This window comes from Typopeltis vanoorti, chromosome 4 (genome assembly GCF_054136105.1).
Source record: "Typopeltis vanoorti isolate ZY-2024b chromosome 4, IOZ_Tvanoo_1.0, whole genome shotgun sequence".
Lineage (NCBI taxonomy): Eukaryota > Metazoa > Arthropoda > Arachnida > Uropygi > Thelyphonidae > Typopeltis > Typopeltis vanoorti.
This window is the reverse complement of record NC_143552.1, coordinates 42,278,839-42,302,963: the sequence shown is the minus strand read 5'-3', so window position 1 is coordinate 42,302,963 and position 24,125 is coordinate 42,278,839. Positions and strand designations below refer to the sequence as shown.

The window sequence follows — 24,125 nt, the reverse complement described above, 5'->3', positions numbered from 1 at the left end:
AAGTTTTAGCTAGGAAAGTTTTTGTTAGCATGCACTTCCAAAAGAGACCAGTTTTGTCGACGTTGAATATTTGTGATTGTCATAATCACCCTCCTAAATTATCCTTTGCAATTCTTCAGGAAACTTGGCCACAGAATCTTTATCAGCACTAGCAGATTCCTCAGTTATTCTTAAGCTACGCAGTCCACCTTGATTTTTAAAATGGTCAAACCATCCTAAACTCGCAGTAAATCTTTCACATTCCTCTTGAAATTTGGTCTCTTTCAAATGAGGTAAAAATATTGAGAGGTTTTGCTTGAATATTCCTTGTACTAATAGGTATTCTTTTTTGGTTATAATCCTCAATCCAGAGTGATAGAAGACACTCCATCTCTATCATTAAATGGCTTCTATTTTGGGTGATCTGCATGCTTAAAGAACCAGTAGCAACTTTCCTTGTTCTTTGTATTCTTTGCTCTTATTTAATATAGTGCAAACTGTAGACTCACTGTATTACAGGTCTCGCACAGTGGTTGTATTACTAGTGCCACTTTCATGTCTCTTAATGACTTCCAGTTTTTCTGCTCGCTGCAGATTGGTGACAAAAAATTTCGCATAACGTAAAAAAATCATATTAACTGATTAATCACTCGCTTAAAGTGGGAAATAGTCATTTCACTCAATCGTGCTAACTGATTATTGCACATATCAAAGTTAAGCTAGGTTTTCCTTAGTGTGTGTGTATGTGTAGAAAGTTTTTTTACCTTGGGTGTATTATACATTAAAAGTACCAAGAAATTTTATACTTGGTTTTAATCCTTTTCCCAAGGAAGCAAAACAATGTTTTGCATGTGAAATATATTCACGCTTCAGCTACTTGTATATAGAGGCTTATGACCTCATATCGCTTGCCTCAGTACGTATCCCATAATGCAAAGCACACCCCCTTTCTGACATGTATGATGCTATACATAGTGAGAAGGGCCACTACACAGACTGGTTTCGACCTTCATTGAGGTCTCTTCAGTGGGAACCTGACCCGGGAGAGATACCAAGGTTGAAGTAATGCAGAAGTCTTATATATTATTATTATTATTATTATTATTATTATTATTTGACACCTCCAGGGAGTCCAAAGACTCATCGAGGGAGAGTGTGGCAACAGCATCAAATAATCGATCCCCTTCCAACTACTAATTGTGCTCAAACTTGCTTAACTTTTTGCTTAAGCCATTAGTAGCAGAGGCTCTACCAATTGACCAACCTTTGCTAGCATATATAATTATATAGTATATAATTTATACAAGTATAAAATTTCTTGGTAACTTTAACATATAATACACCCAATGTGAAAACACTTTCTACATCTTTCTCTCATCAAGAGATTTTTATTAATAAGGTCAAGCACCTTTTGGCTACTTGTATATGAGATATATATGACTTTGCCATTACACCCAGACAAATTCCAAAATTAGAAATCATGATGAATGTAGAACGGTGCATCTACCATCTTCCACCTGCAATAGCTAATAATGTGCATTTAGACATAGCAAGCAACCTAAACAAGACTCAACCACCAAAAAGTAATATACCACGGAATGAAATAGCTGCCTTAAAAAAGTTGTATAATAATAAAAATATTGTATTACAAAAGCTGATAAGGGAAATGTAACAGTTATCATGGATCAAGAGATTTATAACAAAAAATGCAAGATCTCCTATGTGACGGTTCTACATACCAAATTATAGATAGAGACCCACTATGTCTCCAAGGAAAAAAGTTTGCAAATTATTGAAAAAGTGACTTTGTGGCCCAAAGAACTCATCAAAAAAATAAAACCTATTCATGTTACACCACCCTGCATTTACAGATTACCAAAAATCTACAAACCTACACCCTATAGTTGATAGCACAGACAGTCCCACATGGAAACTTTCCCAGCAGTTTGCGAGGTCTCTTCCCCCCCCCCCCCCCACTGGCAACTCCTCTACTTTTGTAAAAAAAACTCAGTCCATTTCAAATCATATCCTTAAAAATTCATATATAACAGTTAGATTTGATGTCATGTCTTTATTACCAATGTACCACTAATAGACATTCTTGATGTGATAAAGTCTAAATTTCCTCCTGATATCTTTGAATTATTCATTCAAATTTACTATGTATACAGGTTACTTTACATGGGAAGGAAAAATCTGCAAACAGATTAATGGTACTGCTATGGGTCTCCCCCCCCCCTCCTTTAGCAAACTTTTACATGGAATACTTTGAAAATAAAATACCTACCACAGCTACATACAAGCCCCTGGTGTGGTGATGATATGTTTCCCATTTGGCCCCATGGACAAGACACTTTAGATGCTTTTGTCACCTACCTAAACAGCCAACACCCCAAAATCCACTTCACAGTAGAAAAAGAATCTAATAACTGCTTACCTTTTCTTGATACATTAGTCACCTGCCCTTCAGATGGCTCAGTATCTTTTTCCATTTAAGCCAACACACACAGGAAGATATACATGAACAATCACATCATCATCATCCAGCCCAACAGTATGGTATTTTAAAAACACTTAAACACAGAGCCATTTGTTCTAATGATACATCTCGGTTACAAAACTCAAATATCTACACCATACTTTCTTGGCCAGTGGCTACAATTTTTACAAAATAGATAAAATACTACATAGCCCCATTACGCTTCTAATACACAGGAACACAACGTTATAATTTCTATTCCCTATTGATGTCAGAGGTACATCAGAAAAGATAGCCAAAGTACTAATGAAACATGGCCTTCGCACCACATTCTAACCTCATGTTAAATTGGAAACTCGAATCTGTTCTCCTAAGGATAAACTTCACTCTCTAGCATACTCTGGAGTGTATGAAGTTGCTTGTGACTATGACTTGGCTTACTATGGGAAGATAGGAAGATCTATTAACATCTGTCTGGAAGAATATAAAAAAGGCATTCATTGCCATTATTATGACAGTCAGGACTGGCAGTCCATGCTTTGGACACCCCCTTCACACAGGATTAGATGAAAGAAAACTAATGTGCTATTCAGAAGTCATTACAGATCCAAAAGATTATTTTTTGAGTCAGCCGTGACTATGAAGAATTCTACTAACTTGTTAATACAGTTAAAAATAAGTCTTGTATAATGAATTAATTGACTCTCATAACTGTCATGATATAATTCCTCCAAACTCTTAGTGAATTTTCTCTTAATACATTTGATTTTCTTGAGATAACTTTCCTTTATACTACCAGTAAAGTCTTTCTTAACTAAACCTGCAAGATGTTTGTTGGGCTTTATTAGTTGTCTTACTAATATAAAAGTGTACTCATTGACTTTTTTCTAGAGCCTGACCATTCAATGTATAATTTTTTAATTCATGGCTTTACACACGTAAGAGAAAACTGAATAAAATTTATTATCCTATATATTTTGCTCTATATGTCACGAGTTTCATTCATAAAGCGAAAGAACTGGTAGCAACATTTAAATTCTGAACACAAGGAGGAGTCATACAGCATGTGTATAATATCATGTGTCTCGGTCACAGCTGTACAGTATGAGTAAACACTATTAGAGTTCAGAGACATGGGTATAGTTGCATAATTAATTAAATAAAAAAAATTATAAACAATTAGCAGCGATCACTTTCCTAATCTTAGAGATAGGTATACAGTCCATCCAATTAAGATTATGATGGTAGCATAGTGCTTCATATGATTTGAAAAACAGACAAATTTTAACCTACTATAGTGTAACATCTTGGTATATGGTTCCAGTGAACTTTATGTCTAGTGTTGACAGCATGAAAAGCAAGACCTGAACCTTCATATTCTAAATATCTTATATGATCTTGATGTTCTTAGATTCTAATAGTAGCAGAATGGCCATTCTGTCAAAAGTAGCAAACATGAACAAAACAGGGTATTCAATAAACACTAGGCAAGGATAGAGGTGATAATGTATCTTAAATACAAAATAAATAACGGAAAAACTCATGTAAAACAGATTATTTAATGGTATAATTTTCGCCTGTGTGTCACAGGCATCTTCAGTACATTTTAAGCTCAAATTAAACAATTATTATTATTATTACAGACAATTCCAAGGAGTCCATAGACTCATTGAGGGAGACCCTAATATCATGCTAAGAACAACTATTCGACATTCATACAGTATCTATCATACCTTGCCTTAAACTCATTATGCACCCACGCAATGACTCATTCACTAATTCAGTCATTACACCCACAACAGACACCCCCTGCTAACCACACTCTTGCCCAGCTTCCATGTATGGCCCCTAGTCCTCCTACCACCAATCCTATTCTCAAAAATATCTTCTGAGAATTAATCTTATAGAAACCCTTCAGTAATTCGAATGTCTCAATCATATCACCCCTTTTCCGCTTATCAACCAATTTCTGCAACCCACAAATCTTCAACCTGTTCTCATAAGGTTCATTCTGTAGACCTGCTATCATCTTGGTCACTTGTCTCTGGATCCTCTCAACCTCCTCCCCATCCATAAGAAACCCTGGTGCCTATATCTGGACACACTAGTCGAGATCGAGCCTTATCAAGGCACGATACAGAGGAACAATAACCTGTCTCTCTCTGCTTGTCAAAGTATTTTTCAGCAACCAAGTGATCTGATGAGCTGATTTAGCCACTTTTGCGATGTGCCCCCTAAACTTCATCTCCCTATCCACCAACACTCTCAAATCCCTGGCCTCGTCAATCTCCTGGAGTACAGTTCCACCAATGTGATATACTGCTGCTAATCTTTTTACCCCAAATGCATAACCTTACATTTTGCCACATTGAATTGACATCCATTCTCTTTAGCCCAGTCCTCTAAACTATCGAAATCATCCTGCAAAATTTTGACATCCTGTGCACTCACTATTGCTCTACCCAACTTGGCATCATCAGCAAACAAGTGAACAGTTCCTCTCAGATCCTTTCCTATATCGTTAATGAACAAATTGAACAGCAGTGATCCAAGAACAGAACCCTGCGGCACACCACTAGTCACAGGCCGTCTTTTGGACTCTACTCCTGAATAAACCGCTCTCTGATATCTCTCCATCAACCACCCTCCTATCCATCTCACCAACCCTATATCCATCCCCATATGCTGCAGTTTACTGATTAGAATTCTATGTGGTAGCCTGTCAAAGGCCTTAGCAAGGTCCAGTAGAATCATTACAAACCCATTACCCTTATCCAGTTCAGCTGTCACTGTGTTATAAAACGTGAGCAAGTTACTGAGGCATGATCTACCCTTCACAAAACCATGCTATCCTCCATACAGTATCCCATTTTCATCTATCCAATCCTGTATTTTCCGCTTGATTATTTTCTCCAAGACCTTGACAACGATTCCTGATATGTTGATTGGTCGGTAATTTACAACAGCAGTCTCGGAACCTCCTTTATGCAGTGGAACTATTTCCCCTCTTTCCACCACCCCATTGGGACTAACCCAGACCCGAGACTCAACAATAACTGGCAATTCCAAAAAAGCACCACCTAAGTAGCTAATGTAAGATAACTAAAAAGGTCAATAAATTTCCTAACTAAAAATAAAATAAAATAAAAAATTATATATGCAATAAAAAGTTAGGAAAGATTAGCTGATTTATAAAGTACCATCTCCCATAAATGGGATAGACGTAAACCATCGGATCTGTTTAAGTTAGGAGAGTGAAGTAAAGTTTCACATTTCTTTTTAAAGCCGTTCCATGAGGAACCGACTTTTATGAAGGACTGTTGTCTTTTTCCAATGGGCTCTATGTCTAGTGATGATGGCATGTTCTACAAGTCCAGGTTCAGGGTATTGAATATAAGACTGGTGTTCTTCTAGCTGAATAGAGGCATATCTTCCTGTTTGTCCAAAATAAGATAATCCACAAGAGCAAGGAATCGGGTTGACACTTTGTTAATTAAGATGTGGAAGCTTGTCCTTAGGAGAAGTGAGAAAGGTGGAGATTTTATGGAACATTTTGAACAACATATCTTTGACAACATTTCTCCCAGACCTACTCATTGGTTCAGATATGTTGATGACATTTTTGCTATATGGAATGGCTCTTCTGATGAACTTCAACAGTTTTTCTGTAAGTTAAATGCACTTCATCCAAGGATCCAGTTTACCCTAGAAGTAGAATCAAATAAGCAGTTAGCCTTTTTAGATCTTTTAATTCTTCACCAATCAGATGGTAACCTACATTTCTGTCTATAGAAAGAAGACTCATACAGACCATTATATCCATGCTGAATCTCATCACCATCCCAGTCAAAAGGCAGGAACTATTAAAACAAAAGGAGTGGGTCTGGTTCATCAGGCCCACTCCTTTTGTTCTTCAGACGATCTATTACAGAAAGAACTGCAATATACTATTTCTTCCTTTCTATCTAATGGATATAAGAATTCCTTCATCAAAAGAGCTTTGAGTAGTTTTAATATGTCTTCCTCTTCAAATACAGAAGAAATAACACGCATTCCTATCCCTTATGTACAAGGCATTAGTGAATGTATAGCAAGTTTTAAAACCACTGAATATTTTTGTTGCCTTTCGTCCATTCAGAAAAATCTCCACCTATCTCACTTCTCATAAGGACAAGCTATCACATCTTAATTATCCAGATGTCTACCAGATTCCTTGCTCTTGTGGATTATCTTATTTCAGATAAACAGGAAGATCTGCCTCTATTCAGCTAGAAGAACACCAATCTTATATTCAATACCTTGAACCTGAACAGTCTGGACTTGCTGAACATGCCATCATCACTAGACATAGAGTCTGAAAAAGACAAAAGTCGGTTCCTCATGGAACGGCTTTATAAAGAAACATGTGAAACTTTACTTCACTCTCCTAACTTAAACAGATCTGATGGTTTACGTCTATCCCCTTTATGGGAGATAGTACTTCATAAATCAGCTAATCTTTCCTAACTTTTTATTGTATATATAATTTTTTATTTTATTTTATTTTATTTTATTTTAGTTAGGAAATTTATTGACCTTTTTAGTTATCTTACATTAGCTACTTAGGTGGCGCTTTTTGGAATTGTCAGTTATTGTTTAATTTCAGCTTAAAATGTACTGAAGATGCCTGTGACATGCAGGCGAAAATTATACTATTAAATGATCTTTTTACGTGAGTTTTTCCATTATTAATTTTGTATTTATATGTCTGCTCATGGTTTTCCCTTATTAAAACATAATGTATCTTTGATAGGCAGTAAGAAAGATGTCAACTTCTGGGCTAGTTTGAAGGTGGTATACAAATTATGTCTGCAAAGGGTCCTTGCTATTTGTTCAGATGTTCCTTTTAAGGTAGGGTATGCTAATCCTTTAAACATCAGATTGCAGTCTGGAAGAGGGATGACAATTATCAGATATTTTCTGTGTAAAGGTCTTTTTGTATCCATTAAATATTAGAGTAAGTTTTATTTTATTTAGTTCTTTTAATAGAAGACTCAGAAGAACAAATTGTGCATGCTCAATGCACAAAGCTTTTGATAACACCTATTTTTTGTGAATGATTACGAGGAGTGTTCAATTAAAGACTGAACTTTTTAAATAGCGTGCCAAATGGCACAGAGATTGTGCTGTGGCTATGCACATAGCAGCAGGTTTTGACAACAAACTGCCATTTCCCCCTTCTGCTACGAGAATTAATCATCGAGTTACATCTGCTGAAGTGAGCACGTGCACAAGCTGTTCGTCAGATTAGTGACAGAGTGATAATGAAAGAGCTTGAAGAACAATTTGTGTGTGTGAAATTTTGCTGCAAACTTGGTAAAAAATTTTACAGAGACATTTCATTTGCTTAACCAAGCATACGGGGAGGACTGTATGAGCTGTACGCAGTGCTATGAGTGGTTTAGCATTTTAAAAAGAGAAGAACATCAGTCGGTGAAGATCCCAGGCCTGAACAACCTTCCACATTAAAAGATGACCACCATATCTAGAGAGTTTGTGCTGTGATTCATGGAAATTATTGTTTAACTGTCCAAGAAGTTGCTGATGAAGTGGGCATCAGCATAGGATCTTGCCATCAAAGTTTGACTGAAAAATTCAGATGCATCATGTCAGTGCAAAATTCATAGTGTTTGTTGACTGACGATCAGAAATAGAACTGTGTTGAAATCAGTCAGGAACCGCTTGCCAATGCAAATGGCAATGAAAAATATCTTAAGAACACATAATAAGAGATGAGACCTTAAAACCACTTTGAAAGGATGTCGTTTCAAACCATAGAGGAGATTCAGGAAAATGCGGTAAGAGAACTACATGTCATCAGAGAAAGTGCATTCCAGGAAGCATTCCAACATTTCTTCCATTGTTGGGAATGGTGCATCACCAGTAGAGGGAACTACTTTGAAGGGGGACAGTGCTTAAAATGTTGTAGTTCAGTCTTATTTTGAATGCGCCTTGTATTATTATTATTATTATACGGGCAGCTCCATGGAGTCTGAAGATTCATCACTGGACGCCCAAACTATCCACACAATCTATCATACCTCTCCTTGAACCCATTAACTGACAAAGCACTCACAACTGACTCTGGCATCCCATTCCACTCATTCACAACTCTCCAAGCATCATACCCTTACTAACCACACCTTTATTCAACTTCTAGGAATTGACCCCCCCCCCCTTGTTCTGGCCCCTCAAGCCAAGTGCTGAAATATTTCTCCTGCATAAATCCTATAAAATCCTTTAAGTAACTTAAATGTTTCTATCATACCCTCTCTTTTTCTCATATCAACCAACTTCTGCAATCCACACACCCTCAATCTATCTTCATAGAGAACATTCCATAAACACTCACCATCTTGGTCACTTGCCTCTGAATCTTCTCTACCATTTCCTCATCCCCAAGAAATCCAGGAGACCAGACTTGAGCACTATAATCCAGATGTGGACATATCAAGGCCTTCTAAGAGGAATGACAACTTTCTTATCTCTACTTGTTTATGTGATCTTCCATAGCCAAGTAATCTTATGGCTATGGAAGATCACATAAGAAGGCCTATGGTTTAGAGGACATATTGCTAAGTAACCTTAGCAATATGTCCTCTAAACTTGAACTCTCTGTCTACCCCCCCCCCCCTAAATCTCTAGCTTCATCTATTTCCTGGAGTACAGTGCCATTAATGGGATACACAGCTTGTAATTTGTTTATCCCAAAATGCATAAATTTACAGTAGCAAATGTTGGATCCTACTTCTTCTTAATCTATACCTTGGATCCGACATGTTATTTACTATGATGTTCTTAAACAAAATAGAAGGTTGCTAGTTGATTTCTAATTCAAATATAAAGAAAATTTATATTTAAAGACTGTGCCACTTTATATCTGAATTAGTTCAAGAATTGAAGATAAACCAACTCACAACTATCTCTCCTTTTAGGTGTTAATATTATATATACTGGCCGAGAATATTTAACTTACTTAATTTACCCGCTTTGGTTCGAATATTTTATGAATGGTGCAGTAAAAGAGATTCAGCCAAAATACAACTTTTGATTAACAAAAACAAACATTTAATTTTAAAATCACAAATTTTACACTTAACTTCAAATCACTAATTAAAATATTTCATTCAAACTCAGACAATGGTAAATCTGTTATCTCTAATACAGTCTTCTTACATTTCCTTAAGTTCCAAATACAATAAAAATTGCAGTAACACACCTCTTCACAAACAAACACTTTTAAGTTTACACTTTAGCTAACTTCCGCAATAGTTACTGTTAGTATAAGGAAATTCTAGGATGAAACTCACACACTTCTCTGTATAGAAATATTAATGGTTGGAATAATCTTACCAATAATCTTCTATCTTCATCTACTTATACAAACATATACACTTTTTATAACTGTAAACACTTTAAACAGTAAACGGTACTCATTAAAATAATTCTTATAAGCAATAACTGAATTAATCGTCGGTCACTATACACATAAACAAACGTTCTTGCATGAAATACTACTGATCACTTATGAATTAAGGCAGTACACAATAATTCCTTAACTTGAAGTTTTATATGTACAGCTGTTCATCCTTCCTACATTAATTTAATTCTTTAGGCAATATACTTCTAAGCACAGCTAATGGTAAACTTCAATTTTACAGCCTCTACTATTCTAGTAACTCCGTGCTTTATTTCAAGATTCTGTGTGTCCTTGACAGGTCGGCCCTGAAATTAAATCTCAACTCAAATATCGCTAGTCTATTTAGTAGTCACTCAGCTGTCTTCCGTAGCTATAATTGTTATTCTACAACTTGTTAGCTAACTGCTTCTCGACTAGTAGACTTTATTAGCTGCTTGAGTGACTTGCCGACTCGCTATTATCGCACTATGATTCCCGATGCTGAATGCTCCGATTCCAACCTAATGCCAATCCTCTCCTTTCTCTCTCTCTCTTAATAATCTAATCTCCCCTTAATTTTCAGCGTTCTTTCCTTTTTATATCCGTTGTTCCCACCTAAATTGTTCTCGTGATCTAAAACTCTTTTCAATAAACCTTCTCCTCACGTGGTGTTCCAAAACGTGGAAGCTATCTAACATACGTTTCCATGACAACGAAACAAAACATAATAAAATTGAGCTATTACATAATGTTAAATTTCTACAAATAGGAATAAATAGAAAATATTTACATTTCAATTAATGCGCAGTTAAAATATCAAATACAAATTTTTATAATATTAACATAGTAATAATTAAAGTAGCTTAATAATATTTAATACAGTTTTTTCATTATTAATACATATCTTGATTAAATAATTAAATATTAGACAAAATTAAGGTAGTTATATGAATATTAAATTGTAAAATAAGTTGTTTACATTAAATAATATTTACAAGTCTAGCCTTTGTGATGGAAGATCATGTTGGATTCTGAAACAAATAATAATTACTCCAATCTCTATATAATTAGAATCCAACACAAACAAATCAATTCAAACAATTGAATTTTTGTCGAAGGTTTTAGTTTTGGTTTACTATTTACGGTTTTGGATTTAGTTCACTATTTTGGTTGAGTACTGCATGTTTGAACTGTCCCTACTATGTTTATTAATAGTGTTGTGCATTTTTAATAGTGTAAACAATTGACATTTGTAGTGTTTTATTCATTTTGTGTACCTATAAAATGGATACATCTCCAAGAAAGTTCAAAAATATGTACTCTTTCTGAGCACATATCCATGACTCAGACAAATTGCCAATGAGTCTGGTGTTGGTTTAGATACTGTTAATGCAATTTTAAAGAGTTTAGGGTGACAGGTACTTTTTCTCCTGAAAGAAAAGGAAATTGGTTGTAAAAGGAAAACTACACTTACTTAAGATCCTTTACTAGTTAGGAAAAGAAAAATTAATCCAAGATGTTTCTGATATGACAGTCCATTGAAGATTGTTGGAAGCAGGGAGGATTGCCCACAGACCAAAAAAGAAACAACTGTTGATGAAGACTATGCAGAAAAAGAGGCTTCAGTGGACAAAGGTGTACAAAGATTGGACTGTTGGAAGGAGGTCATGTTCTCAGATGAGAACCTTTTTTTTTGTTCAAAGAGAGCAAGCACTGTGTTGGCAAATCAGCAGCTGAGAAGACTTCTTCCTCCCACCTTCAACAAGTTTCTAAACTCTCAGCTAAAAAGATGTTCTGGGGTTGTTTTGCACATGACAGTCCAAGATCACTTGTGCCTGTTGACGGTATGATGAAAAGTTAACCAATACATAAAAATATTTGAGAAATGCATGGTCCCACAGATCCAGAAAGACAAAGAACTCATCTTCCAATAGGATCTCGCTCCATGCCACACGTCAAAAAAAGTGAGAGTTCCTCAAAAATCACAACATCCAATTGCCTCAGTGACCAGGCAACTCTTCTAACATTAAGCCAATAGAAAATTTGTGGCCCATAGTGTAAAAGAGACTTGGAAAATTAATTTGTGATGCAAAGGATAACTTAATACAATCCATTATAAAAAAATAAAAAATAAGAAAAATGTGTTCAACATACCTAAGCGAATTAATGAACTTATCAGGAACAGAGGTGAATGCATAAATTATTAGGTAAAGTTGGAGTTTAATTTTTGTACTTATTTTCTTGTGAAATTAAATTTTTCTTTAAAATGTGAGTGTTTGGATTAATTTGTTCGCTGCTGTACATTTCTCCACATTAAACCGATACCAATTATCCTTTGCCCATACTAACAGCAAATTTAAATTGTCATGCAAGGATTTAAATCATCCCCACATTGCTTTGATTAACTATTAAGCTATCTAATTTCCATCATCAGCAAACAACTGAATATTTCCTTTCAGATTATTTCCTATATCATTTATGTACAAATTAAAGCAATGGTCCTGGCACTGAACCTTGCAGCACACAACTAGTCATCTTTTTTGCTTTGATTTTGCTCCTCCATATACCACTTTTTGATATCTGTTCAGAAGCTACCATCTTATCCACTTAACCATCCCCATCTTAACCATACCCATCCTCATTTGTTCTAATTTACATAACAGAGTTCTATGTGGTATTCTGTCAAATGCCTTTGCAAAATCCAGCAGAATCATCATATAACCATTTCCTTTATACAACTCTGCTGTTACTCTATCGTAAAAAAAGATAGTAAATTACTAAAGTGTGACCAACCCTTCACAAAGTCATGTTGCCCCTCATACGGTATCATATTTTTATCTGCACATTCTTGAATTCTCTTTTTTTATCAATTTTTTCAATACTTTTATCACCATGCCTGAGATACTTATTAGTCTATAATTTGCTACTGCAGTCTTAGAACCTCCCTTATGAGGGAATTATTTTGCTCTCTTTCCACTCCCTTTGAACTCTACCAGAGCTGAGACTTAAAGAGTCTAGTTAGAGCATTGCCAGTTCCTTTGCACATTCTTGCAAAACCCAAGCTGATATCCCATTTAATCCTGCAGCTGTATTTACTTGAGATTCTGCAATATCCTACTAACATCGCTCAGTAACCATTTTGACTCAACTGTTTTTTCTGCTTCTATCACTTTGTGACAATTATCACTCATTAAGGTTAATCTTCCATAGTCATTCTTCCTCTTACTTGCCACATAACAAAAGAACTCTTTGGGATTTCCTTTAGCCTGCTTGGCTAGATTCGTCTCATAATCTAATTTTGCCTTCTTTTGCTATGCTGGTCACTTTTCTCTTTATATACCCTCTGCAGCATTTTCTTCTGCAGCTCATGCTTAATGATATTACTCATCCATCTAACTCCTGCTCTCCTTACCTTAGGTATACAATTTAATATTACTTCCTCTAGATGACCCTTAACTATATCCCATGCATTACTAACATCTTTACCCCTGCAGTGTTTTATACCATGGCACAGATTTAAGCTTCTTCCCAAGCTTGTCCTAATCACCTGCCATGTAGTTCCACATATACTCCTTCTTGACGGATATTCCTCATGTTTTACAGTTTCCCAAGTGAAGACCTTCTCTCCACTTTCACCAATTGAAGGTAATGTGGTCACCTTGGTTATGGATAGCTCTTTGATCCTATGACCATGTCCAATCTCTCACACCCTTAGTCCCCTCCATCACATGCTGCCTTAAGTATTTATCTCTCAGTAGGTGTATAAATTCCATTTCCTTCCTGCCATGTGATCTTTCTTCCTTCTAGTCTATATCTCCATAGTTGAAGTTCCCCATAAAAATCACTTGCCCTGTACTCATTGCACTAATTTGGTGATGCATGTCTTCCAGATGATCTGTGGAACTCCCTGGCCTATAGCAACAACTAGCTGTATATCACACCATACTGCTTCAAATGAACAGCCACCCTCCTGATTATCTCCTGTTCATCTGCTTTCATCAGCAGTATCCCTCCCCTAATCCTCCCTTCTCTGAAAATACTAAACCCTTCATATTCTATCCCTGTTGCTACATCATCTGCTGTTAGCCAAGTCTCACTAATGCCTATAAAATACCTTGGAGTTTCTCTGGATCCATCACTAATCTTCAATAAACATATCAACAATGTTGCAGCCAGAGAAAAAAGAAGACTAAATATCATGAAAAGTATCTCTGGTAGAGAGTGGGGGAGCCAATGCTAAAACCTTAAAAGTCACATACACCTATATTATCTGACACATAATGGAATATGCTTCACCCATTTGTGATGCACACATCACAAACCAGTTTAGACAAGCTTATAAAAATTCAGAAAAATGCAGCTAGAATCATATGTGGACTATGAAATACAACTCCTGGAAAAATAGCAGAAATCAAATCCAACCTTGTTCCTTTAAAAATTAGGTGGCAAGAAAATCTTTTTCTAAATTTATAGAAAAACGAGCCAACCTTGCACATCATAGAACAAGTGAAATTTTTAAAAAGTGACAGCCAACAAACAGAATAAATAAAAAATCGACAATGCATAAAATCATGGAAAACAAACTGCATAAGGATTCTGAAATAATTTTCCAATAGATTCCATCCCATGTGGGATTAAAGGGAAATGAAACTGCAGATGAAGTCGCTAAAATGGCTGCAAAATCAAATGATACCACAGACTTTGATAAATTAAGATATCAAGAAATTAGATACTTGGTTTAATCCTTTATCCAAGTGTAAGCAAACAAAATTTGCACCTGAAATATAATCAGAACTATGGCAACTCGTATATAGAAGCTAATGACTTCACATCACTTGAATTAGTCCCTGAAGTCATACATTAGCTTCTATATATGAGTTGCCCCAGTCCTGATTATATTTCAGGTGCAAACTTTGTTTGCTTACACTTGGATAAAGGATTAAACCAAGTATATAATTTCTTGGTATCTTAATTTATAGTATAACCAAGTGGAAAAACTTCCAACAACTATCTCTAATCCAGAGTATTTGAATAATAAGGTGTGACACCTTTTGGCTACTTGTATATAGAAATATGATTTCATCATTACTTCAACCTTAGTATCACCTCTGGCTCCCACTGATGAGAGAGAGCCAGACTCAGAGGTGATACTTAGTATCACCTCTGGGTCTAAGTATGAGCACTAACTGGGCCCCCCCCCTCTTGATGGAGCATTCGTAATAATGATATTTTGTGTGTATGTAACATATTATAATGACAATTTTTGCATGAATGCATTCTGGATATAATTCGTGAATAACTTCTTTTGTCAGATGGGACTGGTGACTACATTTGCTATCCTTATTCATGAAATCCCCCATGAAATTGGTGATTTTGCTATTTTATTGAAATCTGGATTTCATCCCTGGGATGCTGCTAAAGCTCAGGTGAATTCTTTTAATTAATATTTTTTAATAGATCATATTTAGTTAAAATATATTTTATCAAATCATAAATGTTAATCATTACAAAATTTGTAATAATTTCTGGATGAGAATTTTTTATCCGTGTCAAACTTAAAGTATAAGTATACATAAATTTACACGACTGATTTTCTCACACAATCTGGAATTAGCTTCTACAAATGCATTGCTTGTTATTATATTCTGATTCTAAAGAACAGCATCGCTTGGATTTATTTTATTGCCTTTCTTGACTACCCTAACAACTGTTTTGATGATATTTGCCATCTAGACAGTGATATTTGCCATCTAGACAGTGTGTAAGATTTTCTCATTGGGAAGGATGACAAAAAGAAAGGTCACAATGAAAGAAAATTGGTGGAAGAATAAACCTTGTCTTTAGTTTGGAAAGTAGTAAATGATCTCCGACCAATCAGAATATATTTACCCCTGTATTACTGGCTCTCACTATAGCAGAATTGTAGGGACCACAAGAATAGTTTATTATAGTGGGACTTCTTTTAGCATATGTTGGGCTTTGGTAGTGAATTTTCAGTAGTTGGTTATAGCAGTGTTTTCTATTGTGAGAATTGCCTATATTATTTCTATAAATTTTTCAGTTCTGTTTTAAAAATTATTTAGCTTGTGAACAAGATATCTTACTCATTTCATTAGAACTGATGTCAGACATTTAAAAGAATGTGAACAGCAAGGAATGAATTAAACAATTATTCAATGCTTCTACCATTTCACCTCTAGAATCTTCAGGAATGCAGTATAAATTTTAACATACACACAAATGACACAAAGAAAAGTGGACTTAAAAGTCTGAGTCCTAACTAGGAAGAAATACCCAGTATGACATTAGTTGGAAACCTTGGTTGTAGCATTGGATGCTTGAGGAGTTTCACATAGTCATATTTACTTAATTCAGGTCAGTTTTTAAGGATAGCTGTAGATTCTAAAAGAAAGTCTGTGATAAAACACAGTATTTTTTTTTCCCATTTGATTCAGTGACTGGTATCTACTAGACCCAGCTGACTGTTATCAGATGCAATTTTATATTTCAAATGGATGTTGATCTGTCTTACAGTTCACCCATAATAGGCTAACTTCCAGGAACATGGAACTTTACAGATGCCAGGAAGTAAGAGAAGGATCTGGTCTTTAGGGGAGCAGATAATGGCAGCCAGTGTGCAGTTTGAGAGCAGTGCAGATATTGTAAGTTCTAGCTTTTTTTTTTTTTTTTTTTACATGACCCAGATATAGGGAATAGTGAGAGGGTAGAGGATTAGGGAAGGATTAAGTATTTTGTCTTCTCTGCAGTAATTGTAACCATTTGATCTTATCAAAATTGAATGCAGTTAAGTTCATTTGAGAGGATTCCTCATTGAACAGAGATTACTGATTCTATTAAGTAAAAGTTTTATTCATATCATATTAGTGGAAAGACAAAATTATAGCCAGAGTGACTAAGACTGAGTCCAATGTAATTATGTTTGTAAATCACATGTGTTCTGGTTGCTTTGCATTTCACAAGATGAAGAACCAGAATAGAGTTTCTGGGAGAAAGGATGAGGGGAAAATTTGTGAATATTGCCATTGTGAGTAGATTTTCTATATAATGTAAAAGAAAGGTTGCCATTTGAAAGATGTTGCTGAAGAGTCTAGAAAGGCAAGGCATTTTATTTTATTTTTTTATTTTTTTCTCCCATAGTGAAATGGATTCTTAGGCATGGACTGCTGAGGGAGAGGAATCTTTCCAGACTATGACGCTGAATTAATAACACATTGTCAATAAGGCTTAAATGCAACTGTGTCTACTTACTCTCCCTGTAAAATTCGCCCAGGGGAAGTGAGAACCTTTACCAGTTTCCCCTATTCGTATATTTTGTTCTTCCGAGAGAAGTAATCTGCAATGATGGCAAAAGAGTTGATATCTGAACATTGTGGTGGTGGAGATTAGGTATCATTCAAGGAACTGTAATGAAGAGAGAGAGAGAGAGAGAGAAGTACTGTAAAAACTGATCATAATATCAAAATTATTTACAATTAAATTTTTATTAAAGACATAAAATGAGCAGAATTTTTAATATAAGAAATGATATGGTCATTGAGAGGAGTAAGTGATTTTGCTAATTGGTTAATCTGTAAGCAAGAACTATCTGCTATGGATTGGAGAGGATTAATTAGGTTTGTGAATTTTGTGCAATTGGCAATCAGTGCTAGGGGAGAGGAAGGGGGAGCTAAAGGCTTAAGTTTTTCAGTAATTGCTGGAGCTCAAGGAGGAAAAAAAATGGCAATCATTTTATTCCTTTAATGCAATAATTGGTAGGATCATAATCTAAAGGTATATAATTAGAGCAGTCTTGTTTCTCTGTTTTCATTCCATTAAACACCTGAGATGTCTTACTGTTTAATTTGATAGGGAGGATATTAATGGAAGTCTTGTTACATTTTGAGGAGAATTAATCCTTCTAGAAACAGTCCTCCCATCATAAAAGTTAAGAATTTATTTATATAAATTCAACAATAACAACTAAGACCACAAAAACATTGCACCATTTGGGAATCTGTTTTCAAATGGCCTGACCCATGTCATATATTGTATCTGTAGCACATGCATAGGCAGGATGGGGGGGAGGGACTTCTCTAACTACTACTTAGGAATCACTGTCTCTCTCAGACTGCTTAAAACACCATACATGTAATTCACTGAAATATTCTAATTGTTTTATTTTATCCATGCGCTTAAATGCATTGTATAAGCATTTTAGAAGTTTTATAATACAGAGTGGCCATAAATTAACTTTCCCTCTTTGGAGGTATCTATAGCTAAAACTAATACACGGAATCAGACCACATTTTATATTGAGACTTTCGAAGGCACGGGGAGATGAATTCCACGAAAAAAAGATTTAGTATCAAAAGTCGCCGATAGGAGAAATTTTGATGCTGGCAGAGCCAAAAGCAGTCAGATATTTGCAATAAACGCTGGTAAAAGGATTATGCAAATTTTACTGTGCGTACATGACAGCAGTGCCACCGATTCCACTTAAAAAGGGATTGGGAACATTCAGGCAGTTATTCGAATGATGACGAATTGTGCTCAATATGCATCCTACCTTGCCTCAGTGTGCTTTACTTGTTAAGTTGTTTTACCTTAAACAGTGCAATGCCATAGCAGCCCTTCGGGAATTTAGAAGGCTTCATAACCTGCGTACAGGTCCTATGTCAGCTGTAGCACTGAGAGCCATGATTAAGAAGTTTGAAGAAACTGGATCACTAGGAGTTAGACCTGGCAGAGGACAGAAAGCAGTACAAGAAGAGACAGTAACAGACGTTACTAATGTGGTGTTCGACAACACAGGGACCAGTATTGGTCCAAGCGCTGGTGCCATAGCTCGCAAACTTGATATGACTTATGGTACAGTCTGGAAAATCTTATGGATAATGCTTCACTTCTATCCCTATCAGTTCAGTCGTGTGCAAGCACTAACTACCGCAGATTATGATAAGTGCATGACCTTCGCGCTAACGTTTCTTGCCCGAATGTAGGTTGACAATGATTGGCCTTGGAGAATATTGTGGGGTGATGAGGCTCATTTTTATCTGAATGGATCTGTCAACACTCACAACTGCAGAATTTGGGCATCTGAACATCCCCAAGCGGTCCAGCAAGTAACACTACATTCTCCAAAAGTAATCATGTGGTGTGGCTTCACAGCTGATTTCATAATAGGGCCATACTTTTTTGAGCATATTACCCTTACAGGTCCTGTAACTTGCTCCATTACTGGAGGGATTTATCGACGAATGCTGGAAAATTTTGTCATTCCTGCATTGCAGCAAATACAGTGTTTGGACTCCATAATTTTTATGCAGGACAGAGCACGGCCACACATTGAACGTTCAGTACAGGCCTTTTACACCAGCATTTCAGTAATGAGAGGGTTATCAGTCAGTTCTTTCCCATGGCATGGCCGCCTCGATCCCCGGACATCACTCCATGTGACTTTTGTCTGTGGGGAATATTTGAAATCCGTTGTATATGTTGGTGGTGTTCCCAACTTGCATGTCTTGAAAGAGAACATAAAACGGACTGTATGAACATCCAATCTGATCCTTATGCTCAGCTGTAGAGCATGTTGCACACCGTATGCAATTTGTTGTATGCAAGAAAGGTCAGCACATTGAAAATCGTATATGTGGTTCAGGGGACCCTCATTCTGATGATAAAGCATTATTTCCTGTGAGTTCAATCACTACATTAATTTCTGTCTCTCTCGCAAGTTGTTGTTTTAGTTTAATAATAATTATTCTTATTATCATTGTAACGCGCCACATATCCAGCTGGAATGAGTGATGCGGCTGTCGCTTACACCGTCGACTTGTTTTTGGCTCCACCAGCATCAAAATTTCCCCTATCGGCGACTTTTGGTACTAAATCTTTTTTTTGCAGAAATCATCTCCCCATGCCTTCAGAAGTCTCAATATAAAATTTGGTCTCATTCCGTTTATTGGTTTTAGTACAGATGCCTCCAAAGAGAGAAAATTATTTATTCCCCCCCCCCCCCGTACATAATCAAAAGTCACAGATTTTAGTTTTTTGTTAATGAATTTTAAGGTTGCACTTTTTAATAAGTATATAAAGCAAGAAATTCCCACAATAGTAATCAAATATTTTTAATTAGTACTGTATGATGACCATAAGAAATTATTCTGTACAAATAACTAAACTTTTCCCTTAAGTGACATTGAAAATTTACACTCAACTTATGCGGAAACTAGCTGGAGGAGATGGATAACATTTGTCAAAAACTTGTTTCTTCTTTGTGTGTGTGTGTGTGTGTGTGTGTGTGTGTATTCAATCCTATATACAGGAAGTTGCAGAAACTATAACATAGCAGTACCGTGTGTGGGCAGGGATCAGAATAGAAATTCTATAGAAGTTCTTGTTATTTTTTGTTGATCTGTTTGCTTTTACATGATTTTACATGTAAATTCTATTCGCAAAAGGTTAGAAACTGTAGTACATTTTAGTGCCATGGCAAGGTTAAGAGTTCAGTAAACAAATTTCATGTCACTTCATGAACAATCTGAAGTGACATGAAAAAGCAAGGTAGTGGCCTCCTTATAGTAGACATTGAAAAACATATACCACCCTGCATGAGTGGACTTCCATGTGTTGAGGCTTAAGTGCTGTGAGGACATCATGTTGGAGGTTTAATGGAATATTTTCAGCACTGGGAAAGGATTAAAACTAATTTTAATGCTTCCAATATTTCATCTATCACTGAGACATCTTCAGGGATTACAAATAACCATTACTTAACATGCCTTCCTAATGGTAACCTTTCCTTCTCTGTATATAGAAAACCTTCTCACACAGACAAATACATTCGCAAACTCTCCCACCACCACCCCTCTCAATAATATGGCATTATTAAAACTCTAACCAATAGAGCCCACAAGCTTTGTTTCAGTGGAACCCCTTTTCAACCGAACTCAACCACATACACAACAACACCGTCCTTCCCAATGGCTACAGTGATTACAGAATTAAAAAAATAATCAGTTCCTCCTCCATGGCCATCTCTTCAGAAGAACTTCAGAAATGCTATCACCATACCCCACATCTGTGAGCACATCGGAAAAAATAGCTAGGTCCTTAATAAAGTACAACCTCCACACAATGTTTATGCCCACCGTAAACTTACTACCCTTATCCATTCCACCAAAGATCTGCTCCCTCCTATCTCAGTGCCTGGAGTATATAGAGTACGCTGTTCCTGCAAGCTGGCTTATTTCGGACAGACAGGCAGATCAGCAACCATCCATTTAGAAGAAAACAAATTATACATCTGCAATCACAACTACGAGCAATCTGGCCTTGCAGACCAAGTTTTGGATACAACCTACAGGATCTCCTGGATAAAACCACCATGCTCCACCATAATAAATTCAAAAAAGAAACTTTAGAATCTGCGGCAGCACTCAGAAATCAACCGAATTTAAATAAATATAGTTGCATAAAACTTCCCAAAATTTGAAAAATATTAATTATCAGAGATCCCATGTTACATCCAAGGCCACCTACAAATGCCATAGAGGGCGCACCACCTAGATAGGACTTGAGATTCACCCATGTGTTTCACTTAGAATTGTATTGCATTTGAGTGTGTTGTTACAAAAGTTATTTGTAATTCCTGAAGATGTCTCAGTGACTGAAGCAAAATATTGGAAGCATTAAGATTAGTTTTAATCCTTTCCCAGTGCTGAAAATATTCCATTAAACCTCCAACATGAGTGTACTGCCTATAAACTTCAAGTGACAGGCCACTGCTTACTTTTGTTGTCCTTTTATATTATTATTATTATTATTATTAAGAGAGACCTCCATGGAATCAGGGACTCACCAAGGGAGGCAACATCCTACATGCTCCATCTGTCATACTTGTTCTTTTATTTATTCTGCTTGCACACACAACATCCAACAGCAATCCCAATCACACACCATTCTGTGAGAGAGAAATCTAGCCCTCCCCCACTTCTTGACAGTATTCATTCTCAACTTCTAAGGATGCCCTTTTATTTTTTCGCTACCCTCCATAAAATGAAAAATTTCATCAGTTGAAATCCTGTATGATCCTTTCAGAAATTTGTAAGTCTTAATCATATCACTCCTCTTCCTTCTGTTTGCTAATCTCTGAAGTCTACAAATTCTTAATCTGTTTTCACAATCAGTATTCTACAATCCTGGTATCATTTTTAACACTCTCCTTTGCACTCTATCCCCTGTATCAGAATCACAACAGAAACCAGAACAGACCTGCACAAAATAGTCCAAGTGAGGTCTTATCAAGGCCTTGTAAAGAGGCAAAATGATATCCTTATCTTTGTTAAAAAACAAAACAAAAACGTTTAATTTTCTTGACCAAAAAGCTCTGGAAAAACTTTTATTAGGATTATATTGATCAAGTGCATATAATAAACAACTAAGTTATACCAACTAGCTTCACCAACTAAGTCTGTTGGCATATTCAGGGTACATAACTGATGTATGGCACTAAAAAGTAAAAAACTGTTACAAACTATAATCAACCGATTCCAATTATGTTAAACAAAGAACAGAGCGCGTACAATACATTCATAGAGTGTGGATGATATCACTTGTTGTTATTTATGCCCAAATGTGGATGGAATCAATTTGCCAACTTATCTGTTATCTAAACACCTGGCAGGCCTCCTCAAACCTCACATCCATAATTCGGACACTTATATACAAAATTCGCAACATTTCGTTGAGAAACTGAACAACATCTCTATCTCCAATACGGATTTACTCACCAGCCTGGATGTTACATCTCATAGTGAATAGAGATGTACCTGGGTGGTACATCTCTATTCACTAACATCCCTGTGGAGGAAGTCATCAACATTTTAGGTGGTTTGCTTCCACAAGACATTACTTCTCTGTTCCATCATTGTTTAACATCAAACTTTTTCTTATGGAATAAAACCATATATCAACAATTGACTGGCCTTGCAATGGGTAGCCGCTCTCTCCATCTTGTGCTGATCTCTTTATGGAGGATTTTGAAAGTAAAATCTTAACTCAAACAGACCCTAAACCCACAGTATGGTGGAGATACGTGGACAATATCTTTATTGTTTGGAACCACGCAAAAAAAGGACCTGTTCGACTTTCTTAACAAAATCAACTCTCTAGACCACACAATCAAATTCACTCTAGAACTTGAAGAAGATAACCAATTATCATTTCTGGACACTTTAATTAAGAAGGTTCCGAATGGTGGTACCAACCTCTCAGTTTACTGCAAACCTACCAATACAGGACGTTATTTACATTTCACTTCCTCACACCACATTTCTCAGAAACTTAGTATTGTAATCATGTTGAAGAACCGTGCCTCTCTCCTTACAACAGATCAACAAGACCTCCAGGAAGAACTATCCCTGATATCCATCAACCTTACCATGAATGGATTTCCTCGAAGACTCGTCCACAAGATACTTTTCTCTGAATCCCGACAAAGACAACAAGATGATGTACATTATATTTCTACCATCGTCATTCCATACTTAGGGACAGTTTCCAATAAGATTGCTAGACTCCTTAGACCACATAAAATAAGAATGGCCTTTAAACCCACAGAAACAATTAGACAATTCTTAAGATCTCCAAAAGATAGCCATCCTTTCTCCAAATATGCTGGAGTTTATAACATACCATGCTTGTACGGCTTGAACTACATTGGCCAAACTTCAAGGAGCCTTGAAATTAGGCAAAAAGAACACATTGGTGACGTCAATAATAACAGAGAAGAAAAATCAGGATTAGCTTTTCATTTCTCAAGAACAAACCATACCATAGAATGGGATAGAAGCACAATTCCTTACATGGAGGAGGACTTCCGCTCCCGAATTTTTAAGGAGGCCACAACAGTTGCCCGCTGTATACAAAACCTTAACAGGAAAACCAAGGACTAATCTTGCCCGTGATCTGGAAGACCCTTATCAGATTCTTCAACTCGCCAGAACTGAATTATAGTGCCAACTATAGAACGTTCCTAAATAACAACAAGTGATATCATCCACGCTCTATGAATGTATTGTACGCGCTCTGTTCTTTGTTTAATATAATTGGAATCGGTTGATTATAGTTTGTAACAGTTTTTTACTTTTTAGTGCCGTACATCAGTTATGTACCCTGAAGATGCCAACAGACTTAGTTGGCGAAACTAGTTGGTATAACTTAGTTGTT

General features: G+C 36.1%; 1 protein-coding gene across 2 annotated transcripts in view; it reads left to right on the top strand.

Moving 5' to 3' along the window:
- The window catches only part of Zip99C (Zinc transporter Zip99C), a 252,260-nt gene that overhangs the window by 160,867 nt on the left and 67,268 nt on the right, over positions 1–24,125 (top strand). For both annotated transcript variants that reach the window (XM_090391764.1, XM_090391763.1), the window contains exon 6: positions 15,209–15,322. In XM_090391764.1, coding sequence (XP_090247890.1) covers positions 15,209–15,322 — 114 coding nt within the window. The remainder of the gene's footprint in view (positions 1–15,208; positions 15,323–24,125) is intronic.